Genomic DNA, 12,533 nt, shown 5'->3' on the forward strand with positions numbered 1-12,533 from the left:
GTGTCTGCTGGAGAGCTTTGCTTCTGAGCATCCCTCATTTAAAAGCTTGTTCTCAGCTGAGAAACTACAGTAGATAAATGATCCTTAATAGTATGGCCATCCTTAGGTGCACAAAATGTATCAGAGCCTCTAAATCCCTGTTTCTCATCAGCCTCATTCCATCCTGGGCTGTGCTCTCATCCCCTCCTGGAGAAGGAGCAGCAGTAGTTGATAATGTGTGAATGGAATATTTCTGTGAGGAGAAACTTTGCCCTGTACGAAGTAATTTGGTAGCTGAGAATGTTTTCTCCTCACTGACATGAAAAGAAATTCAGTTTATCAGGTCAGACTTCATTGTTTTCCAAAGGTGAACATTTCTCTGGAAGCTTCTGGTAAAATCTCTGGTTTTAAGGAAATTAAGTCCCAGTAGCAGAGAATGGTGTGAGCTGCTCATGGGCACATCTGTGAAAGGAAATATTTAACAGATAGTTAAAATCCCATTCAGTTTGTACTTTCCTTGTTATTTACCACATCACAGATGTTACCCCATATCATCATTGTCTTGCATTTGCTTCCAGATGCTTTTTGAGGACAATGGACAATTTTTGTCCTGGGGTTAATCCCTGGGAGCACAGGCTGCTACAATCTGGTGTTTCTGTGTGTGGCTTTTGGGAGCTTCCAACCAGCTCTTCATCATCTCTTTGATGTTTGACAGACAATATGTAATGATAACAGTATCTCTTGAGTGGCACACAGTCAGAATTGTGAGCAACAAATCATTTCTTCCTCAGGAGTGAAAAGTTGTTTGTCTGTCCTGGTTCTCCATATGATCATGATGAAAAGTTCATCATGAAATTCCCATTTTTTTAGCAGGGTGTGAAAAAAGTCACTGCATTTTGTTTTAAAAAGGATCTGCTTTGAACATATCCAGAGCTGCTTTTGCAGTGAATTGGGATTTAGGCCTGGCACCACTGACTGTTCCCTGTTCTTCTGGCAGATGGTTTCCATTGAAATTTTGTCTCCCCCTCTCCTGAGGCTGGATTGACACCGTTGCCACTGAAGTGGAGAACAGGAGTTGACAGCACAGGTTCAGACATGTCACTAAAAGCCTTTTAAGACATATTCTTTACATTAACCCACAAAGATCAATGCAGGCCCTCTCAGTGCAATGGCATCTGAAATTATGGGGATCTAATATACCATAATCATTATGTACATTATCACAGGCAGATTCCATATTATTTTTTATCGCATTATTGGCATTTCATTTTCATGGACACACTGGAGAGAGTCAAAGATTGTGATAAATCTCACGTGTCAGGTCTGATCCTACAAGGGGGTGCACAGTTTCAACTCCTGTCAGAGTTGATATGAAATTCCCCTGCATGTTTAACAGAGCAGGGTCCTTCTCAACTGCTTCAGAATGGCTCTGGAGAGCTGTGAGCAGGGTCTTGGGGGCTCAGCAGAGGAAATCTCTTCATCTGTCTCTTCTGGCAGAAATCTTTCCTGACTGATGAGACTGCAGAGAGTTGTTTATTGAGAGTAAATAACCATAAGATACCACACAGCTGCCAAGCAGTTGCCCACTTTTGCTTAATCAGTAGCTGTGGCAAGGACATCCCAACCCAGAGTGAGGCTCAGTTACCTTTTCACCATCTGCAGACAGAGAATTGGATTTCACCTTATCAAGATTGGATCATGCCACGTTTTCAGTGTCAAGAATGTGTATTTAGTGTCACACTAACATCAGATTTCTGAATATCTACTCTCTGTTTGCTAATGCAGAGAAATGGGTTTGCAGTTTCATTCTGCTTTAATAAAACAAGTTAGTTTTCCACAGATGGAGGAGTGTGAGGTATAAAATGTTTGGTGACTGTATCCATCATGTCCTGCCTGGAGGAACTGTCCCATTCCTGATTTTATTTCCCTGTGCTCTGTTCCAGCCCATGGACCAGGCTTCCCTCAAGAACAGCGACGTTCTCATCCTGACAGGGCTGACCCAGATCCCCACTGCCAACCCCGATGGAATGGTGGGAGAGTTCTGCAGCAACCTGGGTAGGTCACTGAGAGAAATCTCCTGCCTGTTTTATCATCTTATTCATGGCTTTGGGTGGGAAATAATTCTGAGATTCCTGGAAATGAATAAGTTGTCCAGCTATAGCTCCTGGCATAAAACTACCTGTTTAGATTTTACGATGTGCTCTTGGTGTCATTAATACAGTAAGTGCTTGGAGAGACACAAGTTGTACCTAAAATGTTTTGGAATGGAACAGGTATAATGAGATTTAATCACTTGCTGCTCCTGGTTTGCTAAGTATGTCACTTGGCTGCCAACAGGCTATGTGGATATTGTTCCCAGCTGAAATATTACTATTTCCTTCCTGTGGATCAGCCAGAGTAAAATCTTTATATGCTTTTTATGACTTTCAGTTTTGAAAACAAGCACATCTGCTTCCCTTCTTACACCTGACTTTTAAATATATCGAAAGCAAACAGCACAATCTCTGTTTAAAAAAAAAAAGTCAAGATATATTTATAGACCCCCAGATATATAAAACCTAATCAGACGCTTTCACAGCTGGAAAAGCTGATAATTGCAAAGCTGTGATATCAGTGTGAATGGCAGCATTTTCCAGCCTGTTTGGAATGTCACATCCAGTGCTGTTCTCTGCTTTTCTCCCCTTCCCCCTGCTCAGTTCCTCTGTGCTCTCATCCTTCTTTCATCAAACCACTCTTCCATGGCTGTCCTGCTCTATGTTCCCTGTTCTTTCATCAGAGATCTTCCCTTTTTTTAAAATTCACTACTTTTTACAAATAAAACTAAAAAGCTCATGATGGAAGGATCCTGACAAAGGTTACCAAAAGACATGAGAAAACTAAATCACACTAAATTCCTGGTCTGGTGGAATGGGACCCTGCCCATGGCAGGGGGTTGGAATTGGAGGATCCCTAAGGTCCCTTCCAACCCAGTCCGCTCAATGATCCTAAATATCTGTTAATAGAGCACATTTTGGCATTTTATAAGAATGGTAATTATGGGTTTTACTAAAGATCCTCTCTGCCAGCATCCTGGCTCCAGCAGGGACTGTGTGCATATGCCTGCAGGAGAGCAGGGTGGGATTCTGGGATACTTTGCTCTCACGATCTTTAAGTTTTTTATTTCAGGAATTTCCTGAATTAGATGTGTTGGTGTAGCTAACAATGCCCAGTGGTTTTGTTCAACCTCCCCTTGAAGCTGTGTTAACACCTGTGACTTCCTTTCCTAAATGTGTGTTTTTACATGTGTGTATGTGTGTGTTTCACCTGCCTTTTCATTGTTTTTAAACACTGAATTTTATTACCCTGTGAGCTGCCACAGATCAGCTCTGGTGACATTGTGTTGGTAAATCCAGATGTGCTGCCCTTCTCTGGACCTTCATGGGGGTCACTGTCCCTCTGACAAACAGTGGCACAATCCCCTCCTATAGCACTGAGTAAACAAGAGTGAGACTGTTCATTAAAATGCATTTACAAATTAAAGTCTTAGGGCTGTAGTTGAGCCAAGGCAGAATCCAGAAGTTGGCTGTGTATAAATAAACATGTTACATGTGTCAGTGCAGGTGGCTGTTTGTCTGCACAACTTGTTCTGGTTTACAGAAACATTCTGAACTCTTTTCAGGGGTTTGCAGGTCCTCAAACCAGTTTCTGTCTTGAATGAGACAAACTCAGAGAAATGAGAAAATCATTAAAGACCAAAGGAAGATGATAAAATAATGCCATTGTAAGAATCTGGAATTTGAGTGATACTTGCCAAAACCCAGCAATCTGAAGAAATTAAATATTTCTATATTAATGCAGTTTAGGGCTGTCTTTTACATGACACCAGCTATATTTATCTACTCAACATCAGTTTTCTTTCAAATATATAAAAAGTCCAGAAGCAATGGGTTAATGGGAAAAGCAATTGAGCAGGCAGGCTGAGCACAGTGGTTTTCATCTATGTTTTCTCACTTCCAAAATATTCAAGGGAGTGCACAAGCAGCTCAGAACACTCAAGGTAAAAACTCTAAAGCAGACCAAAATTCCCCAAAAGTGTGTATGAGGAGGTACCAGCATGCTTGTGAAGGAGGGATGTGAGGCACAGAAATGGAAGTAAAAATATCACCTCAGTGTCTGTTTTCATCCCAGAAAACTCCAGCTCACTCTCTGTTTTCATCCCAGAAAATTCCACCTCCCTCTCTGTTTTCATCCCAGAAAATTCCACCTCACTGTCTGTTTTCATCCACTTTACCCCAAGCCCCTTTTTTCCCTGCTCAGCTCTGCAGCAGCAGCACTCTGCAGCTCAAGGAGAGCAGTTTTATTTCCACATTGCCTTGGGCAGTAGCAGCAAAGCTGCCAGTCTGTCTGTGGGGACAGTTGGTGATATTTTGTGTGAGTGTGAGGCTGTGTGTGTTTATAGAGAGCAGAAAAGAGCACAGTTTGCTTTTTAGGTGCCAACTCGACCTTGTGGCAGCAGCTGTTGGGAAAGCAAGGATCTCTTTGTGAGTTGTAAATTGAACAACTTGTTATGGAGCTGCTGAAGGAGACTAAATTTGAAATGCCAAGATTATTATACAACTTTTATCAGGAGAGAGCATCCGTCAGTCACCAAGATAAATTGGGCTTTAAACAACTTTCAGATAGATGTGTCCTCTTGCTGACAACTCTGAAAAGTTGTTTTAGTGCTGCAGAGAGCCAGACTGGACCTGCTGCTTGTGTGGAAAGCATTATTTTTGGAAAGGTTGTCACCCCTGTTTTGCAGAAGCTGGGAGGTGATTCTTAACCCTTTGTGGATCCCTGGCTTGGTGGGCATCTGGCTGGAATCTTTCTCCACTCCCAAGATTGTGATTTTATATCCATTATTGCTCAAAACAGCTCTTCAGTTTTGCTGGGGGCAGAAACTCAAGCTGACATCTCCTCCAAGACTTTACCCTCTGTTATTTCTTCTGTGGCCCCAGGAATCTTGAACTTGTGCTTGTTTTCAGCAGAAAATGTTGGGGTTTCCAGGGAACCAGTGGCTGTGAGGAAGGGAGAGCTGGGAATTCAGGCTGTGTTGGCTTTGGCATGGCCAGGTTTTGGTAGTGTGGGGCTGCAGGGCTGGTTTCTGTGAGGGGTTTCTAGAAGTTTTCTCCATCCCAGCTGGCTCCAGGATGGACCCACTGCTGGCCAAGGTGGCAGCACTTGTGGGATATCAGAGTGAAGAGGGGAAGGAAGTTACGGTGCAGGAGCAGTTGCAGCCAGGGAAGAGGAGAATGAGGATTAGTGAGGAACAGCCCTGCAGACCCCTAGGGCAGTGAGGAAGAGGAGGCAGGAGCTTTTTCAGGCACCAAAGCTGAGATTCCCAGCCCAGGGAGAGGCAGCTGTGCCCCACAAGGGTGCAGAAATCCACCTGGAGACCCCACACTGGGGCAGGGGGATGCCTGAAGGAGCTGTGACCCCACACTGGAGCAGGGTGCTGGCCAGGCCTGTACCCTGTGGAGAGACATGAAATAAATTAAACTGATTTCCACAAGTCTATTTTGTCCGTAATGGTAATAAGTCATTGATCTCTCCCTGGGTTTAACTCTCCCCACAAGATTTTTGTTACATTTTCTCCCCTGCCCAGCTGGGTGATAGAGCAGCTTCGGTGGGCACCCAGCCTCCAGCCAGGGTCAAAGCACCACAAAGGAATGGAATTCAGGTTTTCTGTGGCCTGACACATTCTTTTACCTCTATTCTGCATCCCATCCCTGGCCTGTGCACCATTCCTGCTGCAGTGGGTGTAGGTACTTCCCTCTGCAGAATTTTTGGGTGTGTGATGTCTCTGTGTAAATTCAGAGCCTCAACTTCCACCTCCAGATGGCTTTGAAAATATTCTTAACCTCCTCATTGCTCTCTTCACATCCTGGTTACAGCTGGGATAGTTTAGATTTGCCCAGGTGAGGGGGATAATGTCACACATTGCTGGGATGTTTGGGAACATCTCAAGTTCTGGACAAATGTGAGCTGTTGCTGCTCATCTCCACAAATATTTGGGTGGTACAGTTTGCAAAGGGCCTGGAGAAATAAATCCCCTACCCTGCAGTTGTATTATAAGTGATAAACAAGGGGCCTTTGATCAGCACAGTGTCAGAGGTACTGACTGCTACAAGGAGTAAAACAACTACAAATGCATGTGAAAATTCCTACTAGGCTGTGCATCCTCCCGAACTCCATAAAACTTAAACATTCAGCCAGAAAAAATCTTCCTTGAGGAAGATTCTGCTCCATCAGGGGCAAAAAGACCCTTAAAATGTTAAATCCATACCCCAGCAATGCTCAGCAGGAAATTGAAGTCAAGGAAGGGATTTGGGGGGATGCAATATTTGTATTTTCAGGCTCTTCCACAGCTTTCTGTGGAATGCTTGGTGCATGCTGTTATTGCTGCACTGCATTTAACAGCAGTGGATGGTTTTACCCCACAGGTGAAATTGCTCACTGAGCTGAACAAAGTATTTCTGCTTTCCCAGAAGGTGCAGTGTTTTTGTAATTCGTTCTGCCAAAAGAACACAATGTTTGCTCTGCTTGCTTTTGCTGTTGTGCTCAGATCTGTCTCAGTTACAGAGTAAACCTGTATTTCCTTTTTCTTCTCATTTTTATCTAGTCTCATGCTGTCTACAAGTTTTAAATTGCTCTTGTTATACAGAAAGGACAGAAATATTTAGTGTTTTTAAAAAAACCAAACATTCCATCACCCATTTCTGGCTCTGAGTGCTGTTTGAAATAACCACACCTTCAGCTTTCCATCTGAAATGCAAGCACTGAACAGCACACCATGTGCAGTGCTTTTGGCTGAGACCTGGGAGCTGTTGTCCTTCCCCTCTGGAGGCAGCTGGGAGTAGGAGCAGGGTTTATTTCGATGGTGAGGTGGTTTGTGTCACTCCTTTATCCTCCTGTGCCAGTGCACGGCTGCCCTCTCCTGTCAGGAGTTTTCCTTGTGCCCCCAGCTAAAGGAGTAGAATCACTCCACTTAGCCTGGAACGGGCAGGAAATAAATGTATTTAATGATCACAGGTTTTCTTCCCAACTCATGTGCATGATGTGTTGTGCTAATTCGTGCAAAAGCTGCTTTTTGTATAAATTTGGGTGAAAGGAATTTATTAAAAGTTTAAATTCACAGGCAGTAAACTGATTTCTCTCATTGTTTCTCCCCTGGCAATGACAGTCCAGGATGGAGGCAATGTCCTGGTTCCCTGTTAGTTCCAAAGTTCTTCCCAACTCATGTGCATAATGTGTTGTGCTAATTCATGCAAAAGCTGCTTTTTATACAAATTTGGGTGAAAGGAATTTATTAAAAGTTTAAATACAAAGGCAGTGAATTGATTTCTCTCATTGTCTCTCCCCTAGCGACGACTGTCCGGAATGGAGGCAACGTCCTGGTTCTCTGTTACTCCCAAACTTCTTCCCAACTCATGTGCATAATGCATTGTGCTAATTCATGCAAAAGCTGCTTTTTCTATAAATTTGGGTGAAAGGAGTTTATTAGAAGTTTAAATATAAAGGCAATTAATTTATTTCTCTCGTTTTCTCTCCCTTAGCAATGATGGTCCGGAATGGAGGCAATGTCTTGGTTCCCTGTTACTGCCAAACTTCTTCCCAACTCATGTGCATAATGTGTTGTGCTAATTCATGCAAAAGCTGCTTTTTATATAAATTTGGATTAAGGGAATTTATTAGAAGTTTAAATTCAAAGACAGTGAACTGATTTCTCTCATTGTCTCTCCCCTAGCAATGACTGTCCGGAATGGAGGCAATGTCCTGGTTCCCTGTTACCCCTCTGGAGTCATCTACGACCTGCTGGAGTGCCTCTATCAGTACATTGACTCTGCAGGACTCTCCAATGTCCCCTTTTATTTCATCTCACCTGTTGCCAACAGCTCCCTGGAGTTCTCCCAGATCTTTGCTGAGTGGTAGGTGTGCCAGGACAGCACCCTCAGCTGTGGGAAGAGGCAGGTGCAGGTTATCTCTACCTGACGGATTCTAAAATAATCCTGGCTAGGATTGTGAACATGTTCCTGGAGTCACCAGGGGGTGGGTGTGTGTTTGTGTAAAAATATATTCTATAATTAGGGAAGGATCATTTCCTATAGAAGGTACAAACTCAATCTCTGCTTTTTGGTGCTTACCCTAATGAGTAAATTATGTTCCTGACTTGAGTGAGTTTTAGCTGTGCCTGTTTGCAAGTCTTAGCCCCCCCCAGTGTCCCTGGCTAAGCAAAATAGACTTTTCAGGCTTAATTTTGCTGAGCCATGGCAAGAAAAGGCCAAGAGCGTCCTGGGCTGCATGAGGCAGAGCAGAGTCAGGAGAGGAGATCCTGCTGTGCTCAGCGCTGCTGAGGCCACATGGACAGTGTTCTGTGGGGTTCTGGTCTCCCCAGTACCAGAAGGATGTGGGATTTCTGGAATGAGGCCAGCACAGGGCCGTGGAGATGAGGGGAGGCTGAGGGAGCTGGAACTCTCCAGCCTGGAGAGCAGAAAGCTCAGGGGGATTTTATCATTGTGTATAAACACCTGATAGGATGTAATGAGGATCAGGGCTCAGTCTCTTCAGCAAGGCCCTCTGGCAGAACAAATCAAAACACGTGAAATTCCACCAGGGATTGGGATTTAAACTGCCAGAGGGCAGGGTTAGATGGGATATTGGGAAGAAAATCTTCCCTGTGAGGATGATGAGCCCTGGCACAGGTTGCCCAGAGAAGCTGTGACTGATCCTCCTGGAAGTGTCCAAGGCCAGGTTGGATGGGGTTTTGAGCAGCCTGGGACGGTGGAAAGTGTCTATATCCGTGGCAGGGAATTGGAACTGGGTGATCTTTCAGATCCCTTCCAACCCAAACCATTCCATGGTTCTGTGAAACACTGCAGCCTCTGTGCACAGAGGTTATGGAGACTTTGCTATGGAGACATCAAAATCCAGCTGGACACAGTCCTGGATGATCTGCTCTGCTGAAAGTGCTTGAGCAGGGTTGGACTTGGTGATCTCAGGAGGTTCCTCCCAACCTCAACCATTCTGTGATTCTGAGCCCTGGAAAGGAGAACTCAACCACTTGGAATTCTTTCCACATTCTTACCAATGGAGACATGCTCTGCAGTATTAAACACAATAAGGTAGCTCTTCTCTTCTTCCTCTCCAGATTTGGGAGTTCAGGAAAGAAAAGATAGATCCTGGAAATCTTGTGGGATTTGATCCCTCAGGAGAATTGTAAAGATTATTGAAACCTGGTAGATTTATGGAAATGGAGGCAAAGGTTGAACATCTGTAAAATAGAGGTTTAGGGTCAGAACTGTGGTTGATATTCAGGGATTCCAGCTTTTAATTCTACCCCTTACTCAGCTAAAGGAAGTGCCTTGCTCTTAGTATCCCTTAGACTTTATCAAAATTAGTTTGACCCAGGCTCATTTCTTTTTAATAAAGTGCAAGAATGAGCCAGGCAGTGTTTCCCAGAAAAGCCACCAGGACAGTGTCACTGCAGATCATTGTCACATCACCCAGACCTCTGATAAGCAGCTTTTTTTAGCTGCTGTAATAGGATGAATCAGGAGTCTGGGTAGAGCTCATCCACAGCTCTCAATATCTGTTTTAAAGATAAGTGATTGATGGAAAATGCCAGGTCACTGTGAGCCTTGGGCCGTGGGGAGAGGCAATTTACCAATAATAAATGCACAGGAAAATTGGATTAGAATGACCAAAAAGACCAAGTCACTGCTGAGAAGTGGATGAGGCAAGTGGGATTTTTCTGTTGACAGGCTTTTAAATCTGGATGAGGAACCATTGTGGATGCTGAGTTACAGATTTACCTTGAGCAGCAGAGGAGCTGTTCCAGTGTGTACAGAATTACCTTCAGCTGCCCTGCACCATCTCTGTGTGATCCTGCTGTGACTCAGGTGTTGTGTCCTGTTGGTGTGGGGTCTCCAACCAGAAACCCTGGCAGCAACAGGACAAATTGGGTATTTTGCACCTGGTGCCCGAGATCCAAACCAGTTTGCTCCAAGAGTGTAACAGTAGATGGCAGCAGATGCTGCAGGATGTGCTGCACCTCTAACTCTGCCTGCTTTCCTTTTCTTTTAAAGGTTGTGTCATAACAAACAAACAAAGGTGTATCTTCCAGAACCTCCTTTTCCCCATGCTGAGGTGAGTTACCATGGTCTTGTTAATTTTCTGGATCACAGTCCACCCACTGTAGCTGTCATTTTTTCATTTTTCTCATGAACCCATTTACAGCTATTTAAGTTTTGTTTAATTTTTCATAAAAGTGTTTTTTTTTTTTCCTTTGCTTTCTGTGATGAATTTGGGAGCATGGGGGAGGAATGAGTGATGGTGTTCCCTAAACTCCAAAATTACCCTGTTTATTCCAGCCTATCACTTGCACAGGCTGGCCTGGTTCAGTCCTTCCCCCACAGAAAGAGATCTGGTGTGGGATGTTTGCTCTTATCAGCTGCAACCACGAGCATTCCCTTTGTCCAAGCAGTTTATTTCCAAGTCTGTGAAACGAAGAGCTGTTATCAGAGACAGCTTAGTCATGCCAGCTCCTTCCTCCCTCACTGAAGCAGGCATCATGTCTGCTGCAGGAGGAATGATATCTTGAAAGAGAGATTTTGATATCAAAATATAAAGTTTGCAGCACTGAGTGCTGTCTGTGGCAATTTTAAATGAAATTACTTGAGTGTTGTAATGAAGCAAAGAGGAATGAGGATTTGGAGGATTTTCCTGCAACAAAATAATAATTTTAGGAGCAGCTTTAGCCAAGCAGACATTAAATAAAACTGATGCCTTCAGAGTTACCTCACACAGCAGGACAGGAAATTCTCCTCTGGGAACAGGTAGCTTTCCCACTGAAGTAAACAACAGGCAGGCTGGGAAAGGAAGAAACAGGACTGAGAATTTTAGCTAAATCCTCCTCCTGTGAGCCACTGAGCCATTTGGGACATGCAGAAACTTGGCTCTTTCAGCTGCTGTGGTCCAGACTGTTTGATGAGATGTGCAGAGTGGCCATGGCAGGTTTAAGAGCCCAGAAATTCAATGCTTTTACAGACACTGGGTGGGTATTTTCCTCTGATATAACTCATCCAGGGAGTTGTTCTGGAAATTGCCATTACCCATCATATCTATCATCTGTAGGTGCTTCAAAGGTTGTTGGAAGTAGGATCTGACCAGGAGCCCTCGCTCTTTCCAGATGCTTGAATGTGTTGCAAGCAGGATGTGCAGTGAATTATGTATAATCTGTTACCAAGAATAATGTGGACTGCAGGGCAAGCCACCTGTTCACCACTTATTTTATAACCAAAAAATTCATTCCCACTGATAAATCAATTCCAAACTCTCTGAGTATGAGGCTCTGCAGCCTTGCTGTGGCTGTGCTTTCTGTCTTGCCCTCCATCCCTCCTTTCTGGGATGTCCTTGTTGATCCACAGTGTCATTGGATTCACTGCCAGCCCATATTCTGATTTACAATATTCACTGGAACTGGCAGATTGAAGTGAAAACCCTTCCAAAAATGAGAAGCCAAACATGCAGCTGTCAAAGAATGGATTAATTAACCCATCTTATACAATGGGTTTTTGTGTTTATAAAGTGATAACTCTGTCCTCTAATTCCTGGGACATTTTATAGTCTCTGGGGGCCTGTTGATTGTGAGATTTTACTAAATTATTGGAACAGCTTTGCAAGAACTGTTCTGTGCTTCATGTGTAGATCAGGTAATTATGTAGGAAAGGCCTCCCAGCAGTGGATCCCTGCACAGAGGGAGGAATGGGATATCCCATGGAATATCCCATGGGATGTCCATGCCAAGCCCCAGTGCTCAGCACATGCCTTGTGTCCCTTGTTAAACCTCCAAAATCTCCCACCTGACACTCCATTTCATTCACACAGTGTGAAACATACAGAAAATCTCTTTCCAGCACAATCCTGGGCCTCCACAACCCATCTCCCCCCCAAGCAGGAGCTTTGCTTACTGGCACTTCAGGGGATTTTTAATGAGTATCAGAAGCAGACAGTGAATGATGGTTTCTATCAGAGAGGTTGTTAGTGGAGAATTGCTTGGCTTTTTTCAAAGTAATGCTAGGCTTGTGCAATGTAACCTGTGCTGAAATTGCCCATCATGAAAAGATGTGCTTAACTGCTCAGTTGTTGGAGAAAAATAGGGAATTACTCAGACATGCCTCTTACTTCTTAGGAAGCATTAATAACATGCCTGGCATGATACATCAGAGAGGGACAGGCCAGGAAATAAGCTTCTAATTATCCACAGAACAAGCCCAGCCCAGCATGCTGCTGGTCCTGAAATTTGATGTTCCTGTTAGTTGTATAAACAGCAAGATTTAAAAACAAGGAAGGCAAAAAAATCCCCCAAATCCTCGATGTTGTCCCTTGCAGCAATGAGTTCCAGCAGTGCCTGATGTGTGGTAGAACAGAATAATTCCGTCCTTTAATCAGCTGTGATTGTATTTGGCATTTCACTTAACTATGCCTTTATTATTGTCACAAGAGGGTAAATAAAAGCATCTTCATTGTCTCTACAA

The 12,533-nt window shown here is 43.8% G+C and overlaps 1 protein-coding gene across 1 annotated transcript in view; it reads left to right on the forward strand.

Annotated features, from left to right (window-relative positions):
* Positions 1 to 12,533, forward strand: part of INTS9 (integrator complex subunit 9) — a 60,412-nt gene that overhangs the window by 23,180 nt on the left and 24,699 nt on the right. Inside the window, exons 9-11 of the mRNA XM_058801866.1 lie at positions 1,923 to 2,034; positions 7,745 to 7,925; positions 10,083 to 10,143. Coding sequence (XP_058657849.1) covers positions 1,923 to 2,034; positions 7,745 to 7,925; positions 10,083 to 10,143 — 354 coding nt within the window. The remainder of the gene's footprint in view (positions 1 to 1,922; positions 2,035 to 7,744; positions 7,926 to 10,082; positions 10,144 to 12,533) is intronic.

This window comes from Ammospiza caudacuta, chromosome 3 (assembly GCF_027887145.1).
Source record: "Ammospiza caudacuta isolate bAmmCau1 chromosome 3, bAmmCau1.pri, whole genome shotgun sequence".
NCBI lineage: Eukaryota > Metazoa > Chordata > Aves > Passeriformes > Passerellidae > Ammospiza > Ammospiza caudacuta.